This window comes from Colius striatus, chromosome 1, assembly GCF_028858725.1.
Source record: "Colius striatus isolate bColStr4 chromosome 1, bColStr4.1.hap1, whole genome shotgun sequence".
Classification (NCBI taxonomy): domain Eukaryota; kingdom Metazoa; phylum Chordata; class Aves; order Coliiformes; family Coliidae; genus Colius; species Colius striatus.
The window spans coordinates 141418183-141445207 of record NC_084759.1 but is presented as its reverse complement, the minus strand read 5'-3'; the positions used below and the strand labels follow the sequence as shown (position 1 = coordinate 141445207).

The following is a 27025-nucleotide window of genomic DNA, read 5'->3' as shown; positions in this document are numbered from 1 at the left end:
TTGTTCGATCACCAAGGCCCATTTTTGAAGATCCCCTCAGTCATGGAAACTTCCAGCAGCAGATGCAGATCCAAATGTTACCGATTGAGTCATTTGGTATTTTGTAATCACTCTCTGCTGCAGTCTGTTATTTCTTATTGTCTTGTTGACTAAGGAGGAAAATTAATCCCTGTGTAGTTTGTAACATCCTGTTTAAGTATTTGTAGGCATTTGTTGTCTTCCCTCAATCTTTTCCTAATCTGAGTAGATTCAATTCTTTCAACCTTCCCTAATGGAGCTTCTTTTAATTATTTTTAATCAGTTTGTTACTGTCCTTCAGGGGAAGCTTCACTTCTGAGTTAGATACAATTTGGACAATGCCCTGTCTCTAGAAAGTCTTTCATCTTTGTGTAAAATGTGCTTTCTTCAGCTAGAGCTCTGCAACACTGCATGCAAAACTGCCCCACTGCAGCCTCAGATTTACATGCCCAGTCTGTCCACTCCTTTGCACCTAATATATAAATTTGTATATATAAATGAAAACAGTGCAGAACAAGTGGAAAACACAACCATATGTTGTTGCATTGAGCTATTCACACTGCTGCGTAGCGGAGAACTTGATCCTGAGATGTTCCACGTATAGCTTGGCCTTTGCAGCTTGAATTCTAGGATCAAGTAATTCTACTTGATTTGCGTGATGACTATTACTAATGAGCAGCCTTGAGCCTGCCATTGTTTTTGGAGTATTGGCTCTGTCCCATGTCATTTGGACAACATTTCAGAATACTTGGTTGAGAGTTTGAAAATAACATGCAGTGCCTCCAGGGACAGTTTACCTCAAGGTTGTAACTATAAAATAGTGTGGTGTTATTATAGATGGACTAAAGCCAGGTCTGGATGAGATCCAGGGCACTAACTTGTCCCTGGAAGAGATGCCTGAACTGGCACATACTAAGTTGACTCCACCAAACCGGTAGGCTTGCCCAGCCCCTAGGCAAGAGAACATTTTGTAGTCTAGAATGGTGCAGTAGAGCTACCACAATGTAGTGACTTTGAATCAGTGAAAACATTCAACAGCACCACATCCCCAAGGACAACATAGAGTAGCACATACAGATGCAGTAGGTTAAACAAGCTGTCCTGGAAGATCCTTCCGCGTCTGAATCTGTGAGATCATACTTCCAAGAGTCACTAAATGAGCTTGAAACTGGAGCTTACAGTCACCCTTACAATTCCCAGAATGAACTGGATAACAGATCGAATTTATTTTGCTGATGGCTTTGACATATCTTGTAAGCTTTTCTCATCCCTCCCACAGCCTGTTGAAGCCAATGAGGAACATGATGTGAGGAATACAGAGGTATTGCCACAAAGTGGAAGACATTAAACGCGGAGCTGCACCCCCCAATTTTCACCAGCTGTGTTTTGCTTCTAATCCTTTATTCTTGCAGCACTTAGGCTTGAATTAGTAAGGCTTTCCACACAAGAGAATGATCTGATTCTAAGAATATATCTGTCTACGTGTTTCCATGGTGTTTTTTCCTCATCCACCCCCAACCCTCCAAGAAAATGCTGGGCTTTTATTGTTGTGGGGTTGAGGGGTTTTAATCATCTTTTTGGCAGGATTTTACATGGATGTGAAAAATTTACAAAGAGTAAGCACGCAAGTATGAGCAACCCATCTCTGTGACTGCAGTTTATTTCATCTCCATCTGCTGTAACAGTGGTGGGTAAGGGGAGAGGGACCATAGTTCAGAGCACTGAAGGGACACAGCTTTAATGCACTGAAAAAGCAGTGTCCATGCTTAATTTGCATAAATGCTGACTTAAATCTGTTATCCTTTTTTTCATGAACATGCAACTGTCATGATTGCCTGTACTGAAGCCTTGAAAGTGAGTAACAGCAGTGAGTTGCTGGTTGCCACCTACCACAAAAAACTTGCTGCTGAACATTTGTCCAATACAAAATAGGCACTTATTATGTGAAATTAAGTTTTCATGAGCCCTTCAGACCTCAACTTTGGACCTCTCAGTACTCTCCCTCTATATGGAAAGAAACTCTCTATTAAAAATAAGCTTATTTGGGTTGGTTATGGGGAAGTGCTAATGGAGACCCTCTGCCCAGTGCTCCTGCATGTGAAGGACCTCTTTAATAGCCCTGTCTTTCTTTTGCCCTTTGTCTATTCTTTCTTCTTTTGTTCTTCCTTACGCTGTTTTCTAATTGCTGCTGTCTAATCACCACAGAGACCTTTCTTGTCTTTAGTCTTTTATTCCAGAGCTATAAAATTAAGAGCTAAGCTACTGGGACACTTATATATGACTTAGGATGTTGAGTGCCTCTGTGGGTGCACAGCTTGGACCTTACTGCCCATTTTTCAGGAACTGATGATTGTTGCCTTCTGAAACAATAATCTTCAGAGTTAAGTTTGGACCCATATGCAGTAGACAAATTCACAAATAACAGACTGTGGTTCACCATCTAGACTCTGGGAAAGAAAAAGACAGGAGAATATGTCCATGGTCAGAATTCAAGTGGTGGCTTTGGAACTGACTGAATAAAATAATGTTTATTTTGTGTTTCGTTTCAACATCTTATTTTCAACACAAATGGCAGTACAACTAAACCCTCACCAATCTTATTGTGAATAATAACATTTTGCTACCTGTGAAGAGAATTGATCCACTAATATTGGCTTTATTCAGTGATTTCAGTGGGATTTCTGCCTGAGCAGGACTTAAGGGCTCAGTATGATGGGTAATCATACCATCATAAGCATATAGTTTAGCTGCACCGATGACTTCCTGTAAAACGCTCTCCTTCTAATGCCAATTCTCTGAAACGCACCTGAATTGGAGGCCTGAAAACAATGTTGGGCACATCTCCCTAAAGATGCAAAGTGACCATAAGTAGGAAATGAAAAGTTTAGGACTCAATCAGAGGAATATTTGCAACAGGACATCCACACTGTGGATTTTTAAAGCATATGTATAAGAAATCAGTCCTGAGCATCATGCTGATCCTGCCTGCTTGGTGTTGCTAGAAAAAGCAAAGAGACAGTCCTGTCTGCCAATAATGCAGCTCTAACTCATTCAGACTCTTTGATGATAGTTTCTCCCATGAACCTATAGTGCTTATACAATATTTGTGAGTTGCTAGTGTGCCTAGTAGTTGTGTACTGCAAATTCTAGATAGTTTACATTTTATTTGAGAATTTTGGGTGTCATTTCACAACTGAAAGCTAGATTCATCCTCTGAAATGCAGAATGGGTTTCTAGGAGTGTCACAGATTTCCAGCCAGCTACAAAGAAAACTGGGATATAATGATCAAGTGTAAAAAAAATTGACAGTCGTGCCTTCACTTACTAAAGAAGATAGTGATTATCCACAGCTTACAATGCTCTTTTTCTGTTATCTTTATTTTTAAGGACTTAATTGACTATGTAGATCAATGAACAGTATGTACTTGTGTATTCCTCTGCATGCAGCAATCAGTACTGTTCTGGTATAGTTGTGGTAGAATTTACTATCAGTCTGCACTGAGAAAAATAGCAACAGTTATAAAACAGTGATACGGTAAAACATGTAGAAAATCTTTTCTGGATAATCAGCCATGCATATGTAACACAAAATAAATAGAGACAGGAAGGGATAGCCCAGAATTCTAAGATGAAATAAAATCTTTAGATTTGGAAACCCATTATCCTAAGGGATATTTTCATGCTTGAAATCAGCACTTTATTCTTTTGGAGTCAATTTCCAAAGCCTTTAAAAGATGAAAAGGTTTTTAAATAAAAGAGCAGCAATAAGAGGTGGAAGTGCTGCAGTAGCTATAATGAGACAACTATCAGCCTTGTGGCTAAACAGCCTTTGGGCTTTTGCATGACTTTTCCAAAGATCAATCTTTTCTTTTTAAAGGCAAAAAAAGCTATACACACGTAGGTGGGAACAAGGCATCTCACTTAAAGCTCTGTGACTTTTGCCTCTGGAGGCCTGAATTAAATCCCGATTAAGTCACACAAGTCCAAATGATTTTTGGAGGTCACTCCATGGCATTTCTGCAAATTGGAAATTCAGCCAGCAAGCTAACCCACTCATGTAATCTGTCATGTGAGAGAATGGAGAGCCTTACTGAATGCTGTTACCTGTATAGCAACCTGGCTTTGGCAGAACACTGCAGATGAATCAGTGACATGAATCTCCTCTACAATGATCTAGCTGTTCAGGAACTGAGAAGAGTAGCATTATAAGAAGGCAAAAGTAATATCACTATTGATGTTAGCTGTTGATTAGGGAAGAGGCAAGGAAAAGGGTCTGTCATCCGTCTGTATCAAGAAGCAGAAAGGATCAAGTGCAAGAGCTTGGCATACTAGTCTCCAGGCTATGTTTGTGGAAAGTCTTGAAGACTTGCTTAGTCTTTAAAGTGTCTTTAAAGCTCTACCTGGGTCTGTATATGGCCTATTCTTTCACAGCTGATGTGTATGACACTGCATCGATGCAGACGGAGTGACCTAAGGTACCTTTAGAAAACAAAATAAACCAAAAAAACACCCATCAACTTTTGAGGCAATAGTTTAGAGATATTACTAATATCCTCAAAGTGCAACAGTTCCAGTACACTCTGTAATGTGAGTTACTGTATCGCTTTACAGTAAACAAATTCCAATATTTCACTTTTGAGTAATGTGTTCTACACTGAAATGAAATACATTTTTTTCCTCTCTCTCTCTTTTACATATTAAACCTGGAGAAAGAGAGTGAGGTGGCAAAGCAAGGGCTTTGCTGGAGCTAAGAATTTGTCTTTGATATAAGCAATTCTCACTGTGTAACTGATGTTTTCAGTGGGAGTTCAGAATCCTTGCATTGCCAAACATGCAGCAGAGGTATGTAGTCCCCTCCAGTTTTCACAGAAAAATAGAGAAGTCCCACAAGAAAGCACAGAGCGCAAGTGGGATGGGAGAAGGTGTAAATGGTAGCTTCCTGTTTATTTCTGTTTCCTCTCCTCTGGTATAGTTGACTATAGGAATTTCCTGGTGTTACTTGTGCTAACAAAATTCAATATGCTGAGATTTTGTCAGTGAAATCCACTTTTAAGATAGTTGATTTGCAGTGGTAATCCATGGCCCTTTGGAACGTTACTAGTGCTAATATATCTTGCAACTTTCTGCAAACAGAACCCAGTAATACTGCTGTTTTCTTTAAGTCAAGGGAAAGCCTAACTTTTTCCCTCTATTTGAAACAGAAAGCATGAAATTAAATGCAAGTGCCCTTTGCCATCAGTTGAAGTTGTACAGTAAACTTGTGTGAAGGTCATTTAAAATTACAGACTTAATTAAGATGATGGTAAACACCCCCAAGTCAATACGGCCTCCCTCCCTCTCCAGCAAGCACAAACTACCATGCCGTAGAAGTATGGGATCAGTAGGCATTTTCAATAGAAATAGCTTGCAGTGGAAAAACAGTTCAGCTCAATCATTGTGGGCCACAGACATTTTGACCTACTGGTATTTGAATGCAAGTTTTAATTCTCTTCCCACTCTCAGACAGAGACCTTACATTTCCCATAATAGCTCAGTCTGTTAAAGAACAGCTGACTGCAAAAAACAATGTGTGCCCAACCTGAAAACAGCTGAAATACAAATCTAGAACTTTACTAAAGAATGAAATCATAGAATCATAGAGTCATAGAATGGTAGGAGTTGGAAGGGACCTTTAGAGACCATCTCATCCAAGCCCCCAGCAGAAGCAGCTTCACCTAGATCAGGTCACACAGGAACATGTCCAGGCGGGTCTTGAAGACCTCTAAGGAAGGAGACTCCACAACCCCTCTGGGCAGCCTGTTCCAATGCTCCATCACCCTCACAGTGAAAAATAATGTTGTGGAGTCCAGTAGTTATATACTGGGGACTAAGAAACACAGTGTTAAGTATTCAGTGTTATAGCATACAGTACCAGTATTCCAGGGCTAGGTTGTTGAAAGTTGAGATTTTTTTTATATGTGTCTCAGAGTTTATACAGTATATCTCAACTGAGAAAATGTGCATGTCCTTTAATGGGTGGGGCTGGTATTTAATAAGTGATGAAAATGTGACTCTGTGCTATTACAAACAAATCATCTTGGCGAATTCTACTGGTAGCAGTGCACTTTGCACACACGGTATGCAACAAAAATCAAATACAGTTTGCTTCACATCGTTTATGTATTTTTCATTGAAGGGAGTTCATGTAACAGGGGAATGGCATTCCACTGTGATTGTATCATTTCAGAGAAGCTCAAGCAGCTATTTTACATGTTTTTACTTTGCCATCGATCAACTGGCATGTTTATAAAGCAGCGCTTCTAGACTGCTGCTCTAATCTTGTTCTTGCAGAGATTGCAGCAGCTTGGTAAGGCTCTTCTGTAGGACTCCTGCCTTTACACAGTCTCCCCAAGAACTCCAAGACAGTCAAGGTGTATCTTTTGCAGCAGTGTGTGCTCTCCTGACTGAGGTTGAGCCCAGCTCTGCTTTCATTTTTCATAGTGCTGTGTAAGAAGCTCAATCATGTCTGGAGGCTTCATTCTCTTGTCAGGGAGATCAGGTAGTATAGCAATGGACTATAACTATACCCAATTTTTTTCTAAAGTAAACCAGGATTTGCAGTTCACCTGGATCAGAGCAGATTTACTAGGATGAGGACATCTACAGCAGATTTAATATAGCCTTTGCTAGCAGAAGTGAGGAAGCATCCTTTGCAGACTCCGCCTTCTCAGATGTTTGTCCCATTCACGTTCTCTCTTCTGGACTCATCTTCCAGCACTATAGTTTCTTTGATTCTTTCTCAAGGGTTCTCTGTTGCAAATTAATCTCATCCCTTGATGTTTCTATTGTCCTCATCAAGATTCCATTTAGCTCCTGCAGAGAGTTCTGTACAAATTGCCAATATTTCTAGCCCTGAGTAGAATTTTAGTTTGCTCTTTCCATCACTACAGAGCATACAGAACAATTGAGGAACCATGGTACACATAGGATCCTATTCTTCCCACTGCCCATATCCACATATCTTGCCTACATTAGTTGCTTTTATTCTACAGTGATCATATAGCAGAATAACCTGACTGGAGCATTCTCTGCTGTGGTTCGTGTTCCGTGTGCACTTGTCTTTATTCAGCTCTGTCTTTCCTTTTTCCTGAAGACACTCTGAAAAAAGGTTATAGATTCCTATATGTGCATATAGAATGCATGTTTGGAATTTATAAAATTCTATAATTGAGGTAAGACAGTAAATAAAGTCTTAAAATAAGTGCTTTTAAGAACAACTGAGATTAAAATTTGCCTTCTCCTTCAGTACTTCAAAATAAAATGAACAGGATTGTCAAATCACCCTCACACCTTTGGGGTGTGTAGGATGCAAAAGAAGCAATCCTATAGTTTGCTCCAGGAGGGCTAAGTTAAGGGCTTATGGAGCCTAAGATACATAGAAAGTCAATTTTAGTACTGTGACCCTTTTTACTGTACCTTTGGTTCTGTGTCACCTCATTGAAATCTTTCTGGGGCTTCTTTTAAGCATTTGTAGTTTTGTTAGGAATGATCAATGACAATAAGTAATTTCTTTGTCAAAAGCAATATTAAGGGCAGTGGATCTTGTATTAACTATTCATTTTGCAACTTATTGTATTTATCACAAGTATTACATGAAAAAAAAAAGGCATGACATAAGTAGTGTACTGTTTAGAGATCAGAGAAAAATGCAACGTGTAGGATTTGTTACCAATGCCAACCAGCAATACTAATTTTTTGCATATTTAGGGACTGGTTTCTTTGTGTCACAGTAGTCACAATCCAGTTGTCTACCTACCAGTTGTTTAAGAGCATGACTGCTAAAGGGATAGTTGACAGATATCTTAGATCTCTAAGGAGAAGTTGAGAGAAAGAAGAGAGTCAAACCTTTATAAGTGCACTGCCTGCCCTGACTACCAGACTGCAAGAGCTTTCAAGGCAAAGGCTGCAAGTACTACAGAGCCAAGGTATTCTTAAGCCCAAATAAGCTCTGCAGTTGAAAAGTTAACCAGAAGAGAATGATTCATTGAACAAATAGCTTCTTTTTTGTTTTCAGAGCAGCCTCAAAAATCATGCCATCACCAGTTACAGTTGTTAGTTGGATGTTCTTAGAAACTGCCAGCAATATTTTTTTTCTCATTTGGTACAAATATTATGTTGCTTAGCTATTTCTGCTGATGTAATATATCTAGCACAAGGAAAGGTAGAAAAAATGATCTTTCAAATTTTTCTTTCTTCATTGGACAAATTTATTCAGACACTTTTTGGGAAATTCACCACACCTTACTTACTTCTGAACGGTAACATTGGTTTTATGACACCTTTTTTTGTTCCCTGACTGTATGAATGCAAAGCATTTTGGTCATTCTGTGAAGTTTCAGAAACAAAGCAAAGATTTATCTGTCATGGAAGCGGCATGAAAACATAATGGAAGCAAAAAAATAATAGAAGAGTAGGAGTACTTTCCTTTCTAGGCCACATAGACTTTGCTTGAGAAGTAGGATGTACCGACTGTCTGTAATGTAGATTTTTTTTCCTTGATATTTTCAATACAGATGTAGCTATAAAGGCTAAAGTTCTATCCTTTGTTTATTTTATTTGGTTTTGTACCAGGATTCTGATTAAAAGATTCTGAGGAAAACATTTTTCCTGCATGGTACAAAACAGTACATCATCCTATAAAATTATTTTTTTAGTGCTGTTTAAGCAGTTAAAATTTGTAGTTCCATAAGCATATAAGTGAATGAAATGCATTTACCCAAATATTCATGAGAAGAGAGCAGGGAGTGGAAAGGAAAATTTCAGTTTAATCAAAATCTACTTTGTAATTGATTAATGATAAATATCTAAATCTTGCATTAGTGTATGCATGGCCCTTTGTGTATCACCCTGAACCATGCCTGCCAGTAGGCTATCATTTGATCTAAGTTGGGGAAATTACTTCTATGCATCCTTAAAGTTGTAAAGATGCTTAAGCACTTTTCCTGAAAAAGGTGGTTTTCAAAATGAAGGCTTTATACAGGAAGATATTGTGTGTTACCTCTTCCCAATATTTTCTGATTTTATATCATTACAAGATAGACTTGATTAAAACTAGGGATCTTGCTGATGGCCATAACCATTACATTGGGTTAGACCAGTTCTTGAGGCAGTGAATTTCACAGATAGGCTGCATAAAATAGCATTTCTACACACAATTTCCAAACATACTGTACTCTGCTCCTCTTGATTAATGTTACTCTGTGAAAGACTATGTACTTCATTATAGAGCACTTGAAGCGCTTGTATTTTTAAAAGGCTAACATAACATTCTAAAGTCATTAAAAATCAATTATCAATTTATTCAAGAATCAGAAGCCTAGTCCTGCTGTCCTAGCCAACTAACTTTCCATTATGATGCAGCTCTCCAGCATTGCACAATAAACAAGACAGATTGATTTCCAGTGACAGCTGCCCTTCTGTGATGGATTAAACTTTTCCCCTAAGCTTCTGTTATTTTACAAAGACATTTGGCATGATGTGTCAGGGTGCGGATGGGTGAATTATAAAGTCATCAGAATTTAGTGAATTGTGTCTACCCCTCCTGTTAAGTGGCTGGAAGGCCTCCACTATGTGCTTAGCGATGCTCAACCATCATGCATATAGATAATATGCTTCTAACATTATCTTTGAACTATGATGCCTCTGTAACGAATGGGACACTTGCAAAATGTGACAGACTATTATCCCTGATGGAAAAAAAAAAATATCTAAAGAGGTAAAGCATTCTGTGACTTTACCAATATGTTTTCGCCTTTGTCTTTTGAAGAACCAGAAGACACAGGTACAAAGGTCTATATATAGAAATAAAGTGGATATTAAAATGCTGTAGTCATGAAAGCAGTTAAGGATGCGTGGCAAAGGAAGAGACCTTCCTCAGTGCACAATGTCCATCAGACCTCAAATGTGCTGAAATACTTTTTGTCATGATGCTGAGTGGTTTCTTTGACAATGCCCAGTAAAACAAAGTAGTATCCAACTTTGCTGATTGTAAAGCTGAAGCACAGTGAGACAAAATGATGCCCCCACAGTGTCAGAGAGGGTATGTAGCAAATCATGAGAAGGAATCTAAGGTCCTTATCTATGAGGTCTCTGAGAGATTATATATTAATGTTCAGAAATATACCAACTTTCTCACTGTTGAGAGTAGTGAGATGTGCGTGTTGAGATGTGAGCTGTGAAAGTTCAGGTGGTTTGACTCAAAAGCAGAGTTATTTCTATAAATTACCATCTGCAGATTTCCACCAGTGCTGTGTTTACAACTGACCCAACAATTGTCCCATATGTGCTTAAGTCAACATCAGCTTGCAATCACTTTGAGTAATATAGCTGGAATATTATCATACAGTGGCTGGTAGTCTGATCAGAACTGTGAATTTAGAAGATAATTCACCTTTTCTGTTGAAATTTCTATGGTTAACAGTAAACACAGGAAGGGCATTCAGTAACCAGAGAGATGAACTGTCCATCAGGAGTTGTACTGTCTGTCCTAGAGAGGTAACCTGTAACTGAACCATTTTCTGTTTACTGTAGACAGTACAAAGTATACTTTGCAGACCTCATTTTCTACCCTCAGTACTGTGCATATGGTAACACTCCTTCTGATGTTGTCATGACCCTTTGCAGCTTCTACACTTCAATATCATAGTTAGGAAAAATCAGCTCTACCACCTAAGTTACGCTTGTAGTGAAAGCCTCCAGCTGCAGTCAACAGGACATGTGTATGCATACACGCATGACTAATAGCTACATAGTTATGGAATGATAAGTTTCCAGGAAGTAGTTTCACTCAAACACAGGTGCAAGGTTTTTAATGATAACCGTATGGGACCATTGTTCAGTTGAGCACGGTCCATCCTCGACTTCTAAGTTACTTCCATTTTGAAGGAAGCTTTCCCAGACATTTGGAAGGATAAAATCTTAGCCAAGAATTTTATTTTTCTTAAATGTTCATACATTGCTTTTACTGTTTTGAGTAAGTCTATCATTAATGTTTACAAATATGCAAAGGCTGAATGTCAGGAGGATGGAGCCAGACTCTTCTCAATGATGTCCAATGATAGGACAAGGGGCAATGGGTATAAGCTGCAACACAAGAGGTTCCAAAGAAATATGAGGAAGAATTTCTTCATTGTAAGGGTGATGGAGCACTAGAACAGGCTGCCCAGGTGGGTTATGGAATCTCCTTCTTTTGGAACATTCAAAACCCACCTGGACGAGTTCCTCTGTGGCCTACTCTAGGAGGTCTTGCTCTGGCAGGGGAGTTGGACTGGATGATCTTTCGACATCCCTTCCAACCCTTAAGATTCTGTGATTCTGTGATTCCTTTTTTTGCCCACAACTTCTCCTAAGCAGTCTATACCTCTGCATTTCTCCTGCATATGTTTTTTAAGAGCAAATAGTAATCTCAAAGTGTACTACCTCTTCATCAAACTGGGTTTTTTAACTTAACAAATACCTAATGTTATATCAACATACAAGCCCCACAATGTATGGAACAATCTTGCCTTCTTATACATGAGAGCACCAAACACAGGGACTCCTGCAACAGAGAGATAATTTCAGCTGTCTGCCAAATACTCATGGTTTCTCTGCGCTTGAGAAGCTATAATTGTCTCTGCCTCTTAGCTTCTCTGTTATGTGTAGGATTGGGGAATAAAAAGGAGATGAAAAGCTGACCTCCTAAATGTTCAGTCTGAGAAATCTCAAATACTCTGCTGTACCAGAATGAAGATCTATTTTTCAGGACTAATTTGTGCTGATGCTAGCTGGTACAATTGTTATGCAACTGTGCAAGGCATTGAGAATAACCAGATTACACTATAGTTATATACACTATTAGGCCACGATGGAAGCTTCTTGCCATCTGGAAATTTCTTCATGCCAAAGTAGTGGAAAAGGCACAATGGCATGAATTCTGTACCCAGCACCTTAGTATTTACTATTTAGGATTAACTTGAACCACAGCTTTGAGAAGTTGCACTTTTCCAGCTAACAAAATAAACCCCCATCCTGTTGATATAAAAGTACTGTACAGCTGAGGCATTTTTATCACCATCTATCATAATCAGAGAGAAGTCGAGCCATCATTGTACCTGCATTGGTAGATTCTCACGACAGATTTTCAAAGCCATTCATACTCATTTTTTTGTGCAGATTGCTTTATATATATAGTAGCATACTTTGTAGAACAGAGAGGATGTTAAGTCTCATTTCCTTAATTCCAGCTTGGACAGTTAAATTTTGCCTGCCCGAGTTCTCCACTGTAATTTCAGATGCATATTTGCTTCTATCTTTCTATACATTGATGTTTTCTTCTCTTTAAAGCACTGATGTTTTTCATACCAAAGGTGTCTACTTTTTGGTTATACTGGATGAAATGTGGCTTGCAAACAGAAAGATTAGTTAGTATTATTTTTAAACTAACTGAACGAGTCTACAAAAGTATTAAAAGGGAAGCTTGATGATATGCTTAGGGAACATTAGATGTTCAGGTACTCTCTTCTGACCATCACAGGTATTAATTCTGTGAGGAAGGAGCTGATCAACTGTTTTCACAGAGGCAGATTTGAAGCTTATTTTATAATGAGTCTACTTCAATTCATTTGCAGCTAAAGGAGCCCTGAGATAGTGCTCTGGGTCAGCACATGGACTGTGGGCTATTGCCAGACAAGGACTTTAGTGACTGTACTTTGAAAGAAACATGGATAATGGACTTCCATCCACAAAAAAATGATTACGTTAGTGTTACTCTCCTGCCTTGTCTTACTGAAGGTCTGAAATTCCTTTCCTGAGTTGTTATGAATCTTGAGTCAGATTGCTTCCCCTGAAATGTGTCTCGGTGCCCATGTATGGAAGAATATTTCTTCTGTGCTCACAACAAATGCTTAGATTGCAAAGGAGAGAGCATTTTTCTGGAAGGAGAGGACAAACACAATAAAATTTTCAAAAACATGGAAAGCAAAGTAACCTAGGCTTCTTTATGCCTTTAGATACTTTCAAGTCTCAATTTATGTTCATAAATCCTTTTAGTGCTCCTGAAAATGTTAACCACCATTTGTTACTTTAATGATGCTATGTCTGTCTCAGCAGATAAGTGCTTCTGAAAAGTAAAAGACTCCAATATTTTTGGTAACATCATGAAAATGAGATTCTGTTAAGGTATCCAGCAACTTTCCAAAATTTTTACCTTTGAAGGAAATGCCAAGATAGTGTTTAGGCACTAGAGGCTTTTAGAAAATATACAGTATCTTATGATGTTCTAGAGTTGCTCTACACAAGTGCTGCAACAATAGTCTGCCTGCTTCATTTGCAGATGCTTGCAGTAGTGTGAAAGACAGACTTATGTTCATGTCATTCAGTTTACAGCCTCAAATTCTTAGAGTATTCAATTGTGTAGGAATCATATTTTGAAGGAAAGAAAGGAAGTGAGAAAGCTTCAGAGCACAGTGGACCTTGAAAGAACCTTTCTCAAAATCACAGCTCACTGTGGTAAACTGTGAAGATTACCAGAGCATTACCATGGAAAAAAAAAAACCAAACCAGTATTTTCCCAGAGTTACCACCTGTTTCTCTCTCAGGTATTAGATATGTGTGCTACACAGGCGTAGTGAGCACTATCTCACAATACACTGGCAATGCGTAGCAAAAATTAGCAATATTTTCATTGGCAGCAGAGTGGCAGATGTATATACAGTGAATAGAAGTTTAGAAGTCATAAAAAGGACCCTTGTACTGTAAGTTAAGTCCAGAAAGTGACAGTCCACAACTTTGATCTTCCAAAGGAGTGCCAGAACAGCACAAAGTAATCTCTCAGCCTAAATTAATCACTGCCTGTAAGGAAACATCTTGAGGAAAAAAAGCAATCAAAAGAGCGGTCTCATCAGAAGGAACATACAGAAACACTTGCTATGGTTATGTGTAAATCAACCACGATCTCTGTTTACAAACCTTTCCATCTGTTCCTTTGCCTAATCATTTCTGCTTTCTCTCTCTGTCTTCTAACTTTCCTTCGTCTTTCCAGATGCAGGACGCTATGGGCTATGAGTTACCATGGGTGTATTTTGTCAGTCTGGTCATCTTTGGATCCTTTTTCGTTCTAAATCTGGTTCTTGGTGTGTTGAGCGGGTAAGCTGACAGTTTTGGTGTCATTTTTCCAATGCTATAGGGCAAGACTCCATAATAAGGGTTCTTCCCTGTCACCAGGATTCTTTCAGAGGGATTAAAAATCTGAACCCAAGGAAGCTTCACATCAGCTCTCAAATATTTTGACAAATGCTCAAACATTGCAAATAGCAGTACAGGTAACAAACGAGGTGTTATTCTCTGAAAAAGAAATTCAACCTCAGGGCATTCAAAATTGTAAATGTCAACCTGTCATAAATTTCCAGAAAAATGACTATTGAAAATCTTACTTGCTGGTGACTTGGGATCTCTTTGGCTGGAGCCTTGCAGTGCTCAGAATCTGAGCTTGTCTCACTAATTATCATTCCACTCTTCCAGGTCAATGATGCCATAGGAAGGGACTGGCCCTGGATCTATTTTGTTACACTAATCATCATAGGGTCATTTTTTGTACTTAACTTGGTTCTCGGTGTACTTAGCGGGTAAGCAGTACCAGGAAAATGTTTTATTATTGTTTATTTTTTAAAAACTGTATTTCTATTCCTACTTTCTTGTTACCAAAACAATGGGCAGCGGCGGGTTGATCTCAGAAACTTTAATAGAAGGCCTAGACTGTTGCTGTGCCAATAGCAAAACATGAAATTCCTAATGGCATAGAAGGAGTCTTTCGACTAAATCAAAGGAGTGCAAGACCTGTGTGTAGCATGTTCCTCTGCCTGTGCTCTGTGGGAAGAGGACAACGCTATGTTCCCCTCTGGAAGCGTAACACCCACCATAAAACAAGGTGGTTGTAGTCAAATTCCTGGAAGAGTCGGTGAGACTGAAGAAGGAGTGAGAGTATAAAACAAATCTCTTCACATTTGCGGTATGAGATTCCTGCCAAATTATGTCTTCTCACATGAAAAATGTTCACATTGCTTAGTATCTATAAAGCACAGCCTAATGGGAGACACATTTCTTCTTCAACAAGCACATCTCTATTGTGCGGATTACAAGCCTAGTATGTTGCAGGGAGGAAAGATCATTTCCCTCTGGCCTTTTCCAAGGATGAATAGAGAAGAATGAGAATTCCTTCTAGTGTTTAAGCATTCCTAAGACATCTAGCTGTATTTCAGTCCTGCAGTAAAACTCCCCCTGCAAAGCATCGTTTTAGTAGCTTTGATTTAAAACAATTGATATTGTCCCCAGCAGTTGAAAACTTTACTGCCCCTGGGGAGCTACATAATTAGAGGAATCAAGCCAACAAACATTCCTCACAAGATTTTTTTTAAAAAGATCTCCTAGAATTAGGCTTCTAATTCCATGTTTGGGCATGACTGGGTGCCTACAGCCATTCTATGTACGTGAATAAATATGGAATGAGGACTTTCGTGCACCCTCTTCCTCTTTATTTCTAACATCCTTCCTCCTTTAATGAGTTCTAAATCAATTTGGTCAGCTTCTGTGCCTGTCGCTTGATGGGCAGCCCTTAAGTCCACTGTCTTTTGGTCATAAGAGAGGGAATTATCTCTGAGCATGAGAGAGGACTTGATGCCTCACAGAAATTATATCCTCAGTATTTGGGCCAACAACATAAGAAGGGCAGTTGTAGGACCAGAGAAGATCCACGACTGAGCATCCTACAAAGAGACAGGTATTACTACTATATTCATTATTCCATTGAAGGAGACATGACACCAAGACAGCTGCTGCAAAGAGGAAGTTTTTCAAGCAGTAATGGGAGTAATGCACAGTAATGAAGTGTCAGGCAATAGTCCATGTTTGGATATCTGGAGAGTGATACTCTGGGTACAATTTAAAAACATAAGCTCCTCATTTCTCCAGGTGGATGCTCTGATCAGCAGGTAAGGATGTCAGCAGTAGAGGAGCATGATGACCAGCTGACAGAGAGAAATGGTTCTGTTGTATCAGAGGAGCACTCAAGGACTATATAGGACTTTGGTTAAAGATTATATTCTGATTGGATAAACAGTGCCTGTGAGCCCAGCCTAAGGAGTGCATACTGTTGAAGTACGGCTGATTCAATTTATCTACACTTGAATTTGTGTCTATACATAATCAAAAATTGAATTTCCTCTATTTCATTTTTCAACTCAAGTGTTCTGGGGCCTAGATCTCTCTCTTCTACCTCCTGACACACTGCAGCTGGACTACCACAGTTAGTGGTAAGAGATGGAAAGAGTCTGTAGAGAGAATTGAAATCAAAGATGAAGTTCACCTTGTTTAAGCTGTGAGTCACTCTTTCTGGCTGTGTTCACAGTGTTATGACAGCTGCACTGTTTCTGCAAAAATTTTCCCAACTGAAGAAAAGTAAGAAGAAACTTAAGAATTTGCATCCATGAAAAAAACCACAGAAATTATGAGAGAAATGATCCAAATTTTCTTTGGGCTAAATAAGCAGGTCTTTTCTAAACCAGTTCTAAACTTTGCTGAGTTGCAAAGTGTGTTCACTTTGAAGATTCAGCTGTTTTTTTAAAAAAAAAAGTTGCTATTACGATCAGTTTGATCTATATAGATGATCCACCTGTCCTATGTAGATACAAATCAGCTTTCCTGGGCATCTTTGTAGATCCGTTCTGGGCATCTGTGATTTCTTCCCATTTATCTATTTCAGGAACTTCACCAAGCATGTTTTGTAGGTAGACTTCATCAATGGCAGATTAGCTTAGTTTTTTTAATCAATCACTTCTGAATATGTAAGTGTAATTAATTGTACTCACAAAGACGCCTTGATCGCACCTGCAAAATCACATGCTGAGTTCTACTTGTCTAAAGAGCTCATTTGTAAGTTGTTTTTCCTCAGGTATATCATCCATTCATGGTCCTTCTGGTGAATTTACTCGTCACATGCTAAGTTAAATAATGTGACAGTACTCATTCATAGAGCTATAACCCTCTTCCTGTATTGACTGAGCATAATACAAAATATGTGTATTCCAAAGGAAGTATACAGTCAGCAGATCACATAGTAGACCTCTTTGGTCGTGGGCAAAAGGACTTCACGGCATTGCTGTGAGTAGTGAATCCCCTCTTGAGATCTTCTTGATCTCTTGAGATCAGAAATGTTCTCACTTGTGTAATCTGTTTCAGGCAATTAGCGAGGAGGAAAAAAGAAAGGCAATGTCAGCTCAGATTTCAGACCTTGCATGCCTAAGTGTGTAGATAATCTTAGTTCTTTATATTTTGCCTAGCAGTGATCCTAGGACATAGGCCAAACTGCCAATTGCCTAGGGCAAATGGAGGGCGGGAGAACAATCTTTTCTTCTTTAAGAAGATCCTGGAACCTCCAGTTTGTTGCTTTCAATGCTGTTACAGCCAAGGAAGAGGTCAGAGTGAATGGGAGACTGACTATGGCTGTGGCTCCTCCTAGAGCAGTTTTTTAATTACTCTGTAGGACTTCTTCCTAGTGTTCTCTCTTTCAAACCTTCCCATTCCTTGGCGTACTTGTCAGGGAAGATGAGGTTTGAAGCCTTGTGCTGCACTCCTAGTAGTAAGCAAGAGTTTTGAACTGCTAGAATTCAGCTGGTTTGCTCACTTTTCATCACTCTAAAAGTGAGAAATAACATGGAAATCAGATATAGACAAGATTTTCTTCTATTTCATCAGGATGGACAAGAGAAATTTTCTTCTCTTGCCACACAGGACACAGAGCTGAGTATTTATATTTATGATCTTGACCTACTCCAATCTCACACAGAGAAAGCAACCTCCAGAATACCCTGCTTTTTAGTATTCTCATTGGCAGATATCATTTTCTGGTAGAAGTAAAGGAAAATGAAGCAAACTGTACTCTGGCGAAAACCACCAGATTCATCAATTCTTAAACTGAAATTCTGTAGTTCACTGAAAAGAGACAGATTGTTTTGTAATTCTTTGTCAACCTTATCCTGCCATGATAGTGCAATCTTTTTTGAGAAGGCCTCCTCCAGACTCAAAATAACACTTCCATCACAAAACTTATTTGATCTTTGGCCTCCCCGCTGAAACTGCAAACAATGAGCATTTATCGCCAACTGTGATGGTGGCAGAGGGAATATGCACACCTGCCTGCAATAGGAACTGGACTGAGGTCACCACCTTATTTCACATGGGACGGTAAATGACCATTGACAGTAATTTTTGATCATGAACTACATTTGCCTGTGTACAGGCTGGAATTCCTCATGGGAGGTGATTTGAATTGCATTAGCAATTTCCTGAGCCACCTGTTCTCAATGGTCTAATGTTAGTAAAGCATAGAAATTAAGATAATTTAAATAAATTGTCTTCTTTGGAGAGTCGTATGAGATGTGGAGTAACATACATTGTACAAAAGAAAGAGATATACAGTTGAAGCTCATTTATTTTCACTTGTGCCATTAAAAAGCTAGATAACAAGTTTACTCCTATGCAGATGGCCAATATAAAGGCATCATACTAAAATCTCACATTGGTTTAGTCAGCCCTCCCCACAGCCGGAATCCCACTTAAGAGGGACAGTAAGTGGGGATTGAAAAGACCCAAACAGGCAGGCAGCTTAGATGCATCTAACATAAATGACCCACTTCAGTGAACAGTAGGAATTTAATTTTCTGTAAGCTGGGCTGTTTCGTGAGGTTTTGCACTTTGGTTTCTAAAACAACCCCTTGCAAGTTACATCCTTGCAAATATAAATAGTTTTCACTTGTAGTTGAGAGATCAGTCCCTTTCGAAATTGAACTCATTTGTTCTAGATTCTAAAATACTAGTTTTGGAGCCAACAATTGAAATATTGGGACTTGATTTATCAAACAGATTTAATGATTCATAGCTTGGTGATGACACTTTTTTGAGAGAGTTAATTCATTAATTTGCATAAGATAGTGTCAGACCCCGAGGAAAGACACATTGACTATTGAAGCAGAAAATTTAACTACTAGTGATTGAATTTTTTGAAGATTTGTACAGTTGTTATTATTATCATTGGGAGATTAGTTGTTTTGCTTTTTAAATAGCAAAATATCACTCTCAGGATGAGAAAATTTACTTTTTCATTCTTTGCATGCTTTCAATTGCTTTTTCTACCTTTTGACTAAGTTTGGTCCCTGGTTTGACTGTGATTTACTCTCTCAGTAATGACTTTTTTCCTCATTTACACTGTCATTATCACAGTCCCATAGGATAGGCTGAACCTTGATCAATGAGACAGAGGTGAAGATCACATAGGCATACTTCTCCCAAACTTTGGATTAAAATGAAGGCATCATCCTGCTTTCCTTCTGCTGCAGTGCTGGTTTTGTGCGCAGCTCATAGTACTAGAAGCCTGATCCAAAGCCCATGAAGTCAATGGATTTTGGACCAGACAGGAGGGAAATACCTCACCATCAGTGTTAGAAGCTCATCTCCATCTCAGTTGCTTGAAGATATTTCACATGGCACTCATTAAAAGTTATATTATCCCATAAAAGTTAGCGATAGGTTTCCTATTTGTCTTTGCTGGAGCAAACCTAAGACAAATATTGGGTGGAGAGATTTTTTTAAATCTACTCATTGCTGACAGTCATGTGCAAGGGTAACCGATAATGCATTGGAGAGAACGAGTTAACCTCTCATTTCTAGAAAGTGGGCCATATTATCTGCTGTGTGTGCTTTATGTAGTAAACTGCTTCAGCAGATACAAGGCTTAATACTAAAGTACTCTTGATCCAACAATTGACAATCATTAAGCTTACTTTTTAAAATATAAGCATTAAAACCTGGTCTAGAACCACAGGACTGTCTCTAAATAGAGGTAGGTCAGCATTTCTGTAAAGTAAAATAGTGCCATGTGAGTGTCTCTTTCAGAGCGGAAGAAACAGTACCACAATCAAAAAGAAGGCAAAAGAAGCACCCAGGTGCATAACTAAGAAACATGAAATTCTCGTTTCTTCTCCTCTGTATAAGCCTATGTTTGCAATAGTGTTTTTTCTTTAAACTATCAAATGTCTACCTTAGTTCACTTTCTGGCAGGATATGTTAGTTTTGTCTACCAATAATTTATCACATTTGTCTGCCCAATTTGAGATTTGAAAAACATGTTTCATGTCAGGCAACAGCCCTCAGTACTGGAAGTCTGCAGTAAAACACAGAAGTCTGAGTTTTTAAATATATTGTCCACCGTTGTATGTGAAATTGTACATAATTAGATGTGTGCAAAATTGTGAGTACTGTTAATTACACTTGCCATTAGCCCACTTTAGTCACTTGTACACATACATTCTTAAAGACAGATTGAAACCTGACTAAAGAGTAGAGCCACCATCTCACTCTCCAGATGTCAGATTATTGTCAAACAGTTCATCATTGAAATTATTTAACCATTATTTGTAAGGATATCTATGGATAACTGTTGGAGAATATAGAGTGTAAAGAATATTAGAAAGTCTATGGTATTATACATAAATGTTATATATGTGTTTTATTTGAATTGTCAATTAAATGTTGAGAATTTAAGGTATTCCGCTTTTGCTGGGCATTGGTAAAAGTGTGGACACTTCAACTGTTCTACGTGTGTATCTAGCAAGGACATTCATGTGTCTGTCTTGAAAGAGTAGAGAAATCTGATTGTGCTACACAGGATGTGGAGACTTTCTAGTGTAAATTAATCTAACCTATTGTTTTTCAATTTCTTCCTTCCCTCTGCCCATGCCCTGTCCTTCCCTCCCTCTTGCTAGGGAGTTTTCTAAAGAAAGAGAGAAAGCTAAGGCTCGGGGAGATTTCCAGAAGTTACGGGAAAAACAACAGCTAGAGGAGGATTTGAAGGGATACTTAGACTGGATAACTCAAGCAGAAGATATTGACCCAGAAAATGAAGATGAAGGCATGGATGAGGAGAAGCCTCGAAACAGTAAGCAATTTTCTTCTGTCTCTCTTTCCGTGTGCTTTTAGCAAAAGAGCCCATGCCCACCTGCTCTAGGTCTGAAATGACTTACAAGGAGGAACAAGTTCTTCCTGAGACATTAAGCTTGTATATGATTTCAGTTTAATGCTTATAGGAAACTGTGGGAGGGAGAAATATGTGTGCAATAATTGATACTGCTCTGTAGATCCTCAGTTTCTTGTCTGTAATACTGCCATAAGATCATGATGCTAAAGAGAAAAGAAGAAAAAGATCAATACCTGCTGTTAAAGTCCACTACTGAGATAAGTTTTAAAGTAGATATCTTCCCCCGATTCATTTATTTAATTGCAGTTCAGTGTTGCAGGCTGTTTACAAATAGTTAATTACTTTGAAAGCAAGGGTTTCAAGGCAAAACCATACTACATTACAGGAGAAGGGCCAAATCAATCCTGTTGTATATCAAGCGGGCCATCTGTAACTCCATTGACATCAGTGGAATTGTGTTTGCTTTTGCCAGGCTGGAATTAAGCTCGCAGATAATTCTTGTAAGCATATTATCTCTTCTTCCTTTGTTCTGGAGTTGAGATGATGTTTGTGCAAACTGAGAAATCACCAACTGTCTCTTTTTCTTAGTAAACCTGAAGAAGTAAGAGTTTGAAGAAAGCAATGATTCTGTACATTTTATTACATTCATTGAACCTTTTCCTTCCACCTCCTCTTTTAGCAATACAGGCTGTGTGACACTTTGGAAACACCTAGCAGTTATCATTGCAGGTTGAGCACTTGAGAAATGTCTGAGTTGAAACCCTTAGACAGTTATACAGTTAATGGACACTGGCTCTACTCTTAGCTTTCATTACAGAAATGTGCATTTTCCTGGTTAAATTTTGGAAGGGAAGACATGAAACTTTTCCACCAACAAGCAAAATCTGTGGGATGATCCAATCAGAAACATATATTCTAGTAATAAGGAAGATTGGATGTGGGAAAGTTATGCCTACATAGTAAAGCAAGATTTGCATCAGATGTCCATGATCTTTTGGAGAGTAAGCACTACTCCTTCTTGTTGTTAGGACATTTAAATTTTTTTAGGAAAAAAAAAATAGGGGCATTGTTAATATCAGTTTCTACACATGATACTTAGGTATTTGTACTTGAAAGAGTCATCAGGGTGACTTGCACAGACTTTTCCCATATCAGGATATTTTGATTTTTATACTTATGTCTTCAGAGAACATATAGTTTACTTTCACAATTTAACCACGGTAATCGCTCTGAAATTAATTTCTCATTCATGACTAAAATTTACTGTTCTGTGTCATATAATACATGGAAGGTAATATCTGGGAATCCAAATGGATTTCTTTCTAGACAGAATTCCCAATTTAAAAAAAAAAAGATTAAAAAACACTTAAAAAACCACTGCCACAGTAGGCTCTGGTTGATATATGACATCTGAATGGGGAGACCAAGGACTGGGTTGTACATAACTCCACGGAAGTCCCCAGGAGACTTTCCATTGACTTCTGTGGGAAATAAGTCGTGCTTCTCACACGTCCTTTTAGAGACACACAGGTTAAAGAAAAATGTAGCCATAGTGGTAAAGTCATGTTATGGGATCTTGCCTTGGTTACTAACAGATCTGAAGTTTTGCATTTTTAATTAACACAGAAATAATGCTGCTTTGGTAAAATAATTGTGGAATATGTCATTGCATGTGCCATGGGGTGGGGTCAACTCGCTTTTGAACTAACAAGCTCCTTTTACGGGTGATGGTGTTAAAAGCCAAAAGACAGCATATCTTCAGCTTGCTTTCAGTTCTTCCTGTTCAGTTTAATAAGGTGAGTTTTGTAAGATGTGTTTTATAAAATTACCCCTCTTATTATCTAGAGTTTCGCATAGCTGCCTGTTAAAGACAGAATTACAGACTATTAGCAAACTAACATGTTACTCATTTCTTTTTCAAACTGTTAATCAATACAATGTCTTCAATGCCCTTGGTTCCATGTGGCAGGCCTAAGAAGAGTGGTTGCTGACTAGTCCCCAGCACATAACATATGGTTCTCTGTGACACTGTGGCTTTGGGTCACCTTATCCAGTTTTGTTAAATGACAGAGCAGGCCTGAGAACAGACATCTGCAGTGTCTAACGCTTAACAGTAGAATTAAGCCTCTATTGAAAGAAATTGAGCAGGATGTGAAGGAAGGCTGTGGACTGGCTTTGGCCATGCTCAGGGAATGGTAGTCACGCTAGCAAAAGTCTCTGCACAAGAGAATAGCAGAGACCAAGAAAACAGATCACTCCAAGATGTTTATTTGCCTGTTCTTCTGACATATGTGCCCTATCCAGAGAAAACTGTTGATAGTAGTATTCTTCTTAGCACCTGTGGCCTGCATCAGTGAATGTCTAATTAACCCTTCTAGTTTTGGTGAACTGTCCGGTGCTGTACCTTGGTCTTCCCGCCACAGGTTTTTCGGGTTGTGGAAGTAAAGGATCTCTGTGCTGCCATCCTCTGGTGAGGAAGCAAATAGCCTCTGGGTAGAAACGGTAAAAAGCAACACTCCGTTATCCCGAAGCCAATAAAAATACCTGGATGCATGCCCCCATCCACCAGAGTTGTGGAACTTACACATTTATTTCATAAATCGCTTTTTTTTCTTTTTTAGTTGGTTATTGTATCTATTTTTGTGCAATTGTAGGTACCGCATTGTTTAAGCTCTACTGTATTTCTTGATATTTCAGTCTTTAGTAACCAAAAAATCAAATAGTTTGCAGACATCCTCTGCTAAGATGTCATACGCTCTTCTTTGGTTGGCATGTTGATCTGTCACGTATGTCACATAGAAAGCAATTTCTGGTGTATTTACTGCACACACCTATGTGATTCCACGTCTTGCTTATCCTGCTGTCTATGAACATACCTTCTGCAGAACCATCTCAACCCACTCAGGTGCTGGAGACTGGTTTTGTAATCAGATCTGATGAAGTCTGTCTACCCTCCTGAAACTGAGTCACCTTGCAGCTGTACTGCTCTTGGGGTTAGATAAATCTGCTAAAAAATTGGGTTGAATGGATGCTGTGTAACAAAATCAAACCAAGAAGGAGAGATTCTGTCCTTAATGGTTTCATCTCAAGATGATACCACAGAGAAGGTACCATGAGTAAGTGACAGGGTGTTTTGTTGGCTGGAGGAGGGGGATTGGTGTGTTGTCCATTGTGTTCTCAAAAAAAAAAAACAAAAAACAACCAGAAAAACCCCTACAAAATAACCCCCAACTATAAGGGACAGATGGCACAGTTGTAAGTGCCCTCAGGAATCCATTTATCTTGAGTCCGTCAAGACATTTGAATACCACCTACTAATAGCGCTGAGCTTGCATCACTGAGGCTCTGATGTCTTCCTTGTATTTCTGTGTTTAGCTCTTGCTGAAAGAGCTCAGTTGCCTCATTAAGCAGCTTCAGCTTTCTTTTCTCTCAAGTGCTCCTCACTGCCTTCTCTCTCTAGTACAATGTCCTGAACCCCATAGAAGTGTGTTACTGTCCCTTCCCAGCGCACTTTGTTCAATTAATAATGTTTACTTTCAAGGCATCAGCCCTCAGCCCTTCAGATAACAACTCACTGAAGTGCACAGGGCAGTTCAGACCTCCTTAAGCTGTTGTTTTAACTCAAACAAACTTCAGAGGTTTCCTTTGCATCAGTTGTATTGTGCTGGTGCTCAGGAGATGTGACTGTTACTTTAAAGAAGTCACATCAGTTTTTGCTTCCTTAGTTACCCCTTGGAGGTTGTTTGGAGTTTTGGGGATTTTTTGTAAGGAATATCAGACAAGTTCTTAAGTTTAATTACAATATATTTATTAAACTAGTGTCAGCTAATGCAAACTCTGAGATTCAGCAGTTTACACCATCTGGGCTCTGACCCATGTAATCTACCTAAATTGAATCATCCCAAACACAGAGAACATGTGTCCACAGTCTTTTCTCTGTCCTTGACTGGAGTATCAGGTTTTGCTGTCTCCCTATTCTGTAGAGAAGGCTACATGCCTGTCATCACCGGAACTGCCTTCCATAAAGCAGGGAACACAAGGTGGAAGAAAAGAGAAATCCACTTACATCTCGATTTGGTTTCACTGCCTGTGGCAGTCCTTCGGGCACCATCAGTCATATTTTGCATATGCTACTGCTTTCCTGAAGCTGTCAAACCTTCTAAGTCTCATTGGGTATTTACAGTCCTTAATATAATGGCCAACTAGTCCAAGGACTACAACAGTGAGAACCTTCGTGGAGGAAACAATAGGAAAGGAAGATAAATACAGCCAGAGTCATTTAGTCTGGACAGACTTTAGCTGATGCTCTCTGTAGCAGAGGTCTTGGCACTATTGTGAGGCAGTTCGTTATCAGTCAGCTCCCACATGCACTGAGGGGCATTCACTGAGCAGGCTAAATTCATTCTCTGTGTTTTGGGAAGTACATATTTAAGGCAGTTTTCCCTTGTTGTTTGCAAACATGATTTTGCCATTATGGCAGATGTGAGGTGGGAAATGTGAAAAGGCTTCTGGGGGCTGTTTGTGTTGATGGTTTTCTTCTATGCTCTTTCCCTGATGGGCCTTCCGCATGGGAAGGAAACATTAATTTGACAGAGGAGAGAAACACATGTCATGGCACAAAACAGCAACTGAATTTCAAAATTACATGATAACTAAGAGAACCAACCCTCCTGTTGCCACAGTAACTGGGAATTTTTCCCCTTTTTTTCTCTTCCTGAGCATGGTCTGGAATGCATTTGTGTTGCTGTGGGCAGAAGCAGGAAACCTCAATCCAACCCAGATACTCCTATTGAAATTAATTGGCAAAAGTCTCATTGACTGCACTGGGGTCAGGATAAAAGCTGTGAATGGGCAGGGAGAAGCAATTTGATGTTTCTGATTGCTCAGATTTTGCCCTCCCTCTGTTTCTTTATATATCAGTTCTATTTGGTACTGTCGTCTGCAATGTGAGCATGACCATATTAATGTCAACAGAATCCCGAAGGGTAACAGAGCCCACTGCTTGTCCTGGGGTCTGATAACAAAGGCATTTCGTGATTCAAGACAACCCATTCTTCTAGTTAAAACTAGAAAGGTGGCATTGTAAATTCAGGAGTTGATTTGCAAGTAGCTTACCCAACAAAAACTTAAAATCTAATCATACTCCGGGGCTATATTGTAGTGTGAATGATGGCCATAAGATAACCAGGATTTCATGTGACACAGCAGTAAAAAACAGTACAAATTAATAGGTTGCCTATCAAAAGCATATAGCAATACTTTAGTTAGTACATAAATAATGAAAGGCATGGGAAGGGGCTTGATTGCATGTGCAGATTTATGCCTCAAAGTGGGAATAGAAAGTGCCCGATTGAAGACAAGAAGTACAGAAATTCAGAGAGGTTTTAAAATATGTTTAAAAAAAACCCACTGAACTTTTAAAAAATAAAGTCCTGAATCTTCACCTTCAGAGCTTTAGTGACCTTTTGAAATATTTGTTAACATCTGAATTCACTGCCTCTACAGAATCAAGTGACACCTAACTTTTTGGTGGACCATGAATTTTGTCTCTCCTACAACCAGTGTTACTTATGGAGAGCACTAGTCATGACTAAGCAGTAGAGTGGATTTAATCACAAACTAATGAGAGTCTTCCCTTTGAGAATATTATTTGGAGACAGGGAAGAAGTTTTACACTGCAAAAGTAAAACTTTCAGAAGAAGGTGGGCCCACTTGGACCATTAGAACTTTTGGAAAATGTGTGTCTTTCATTGGAAACGTTTTTTGCTTTTGGACATCGGGCCATAAATGAGAACAGGAGAGCTAGTAGTTCAAACAGGAAAAGAGAAGAATTTGAGAACTCTAGAAACAGAACTGTGCCTCAGTAATTTCAAATCAAACAAGGTTTTATTTCCCAGAGCTCCAATAGTAGTTTGACTCCTTTGCATAACAGACGTTGATCACCTTTCTCTAAAAGTTCAGGTT

The 27025-nt window shown here is 38.9% G+C and overlaps 1 protein-coding gene across 3 annotated transcripts in view; it reads left to right on the top strand.

Annotated features, from left to right (window-relative positions):
* Window positions 1-27025, top strand: part of CACNA1C (calcium voltage-gated channel subunit alpha1 C) — a 486392-nt gene that overhangs the window by 325717 nt on the left and 133650 nt on the right. For 2 of the 3 annotated variants that reach the window (XM_062009912.1, XM_062009919.1), the window contains exons 8-9: window positions 14557-14660; window positions 20850-21022. In XM_062009912.1, the coding sequence (XP_061865896.1) occupies window positions 14557-14660; window positions 20850-21022 (277 nt within the window). Of the gene's footprint in view, window positions 1-14077; window positions 14182-14556; window positions 14661-20849; window positions 21023-27025 lie in introns of all 3 variants that reach the window. The other variant, XM_062009929.1, reaches the window with a different exon arrangement.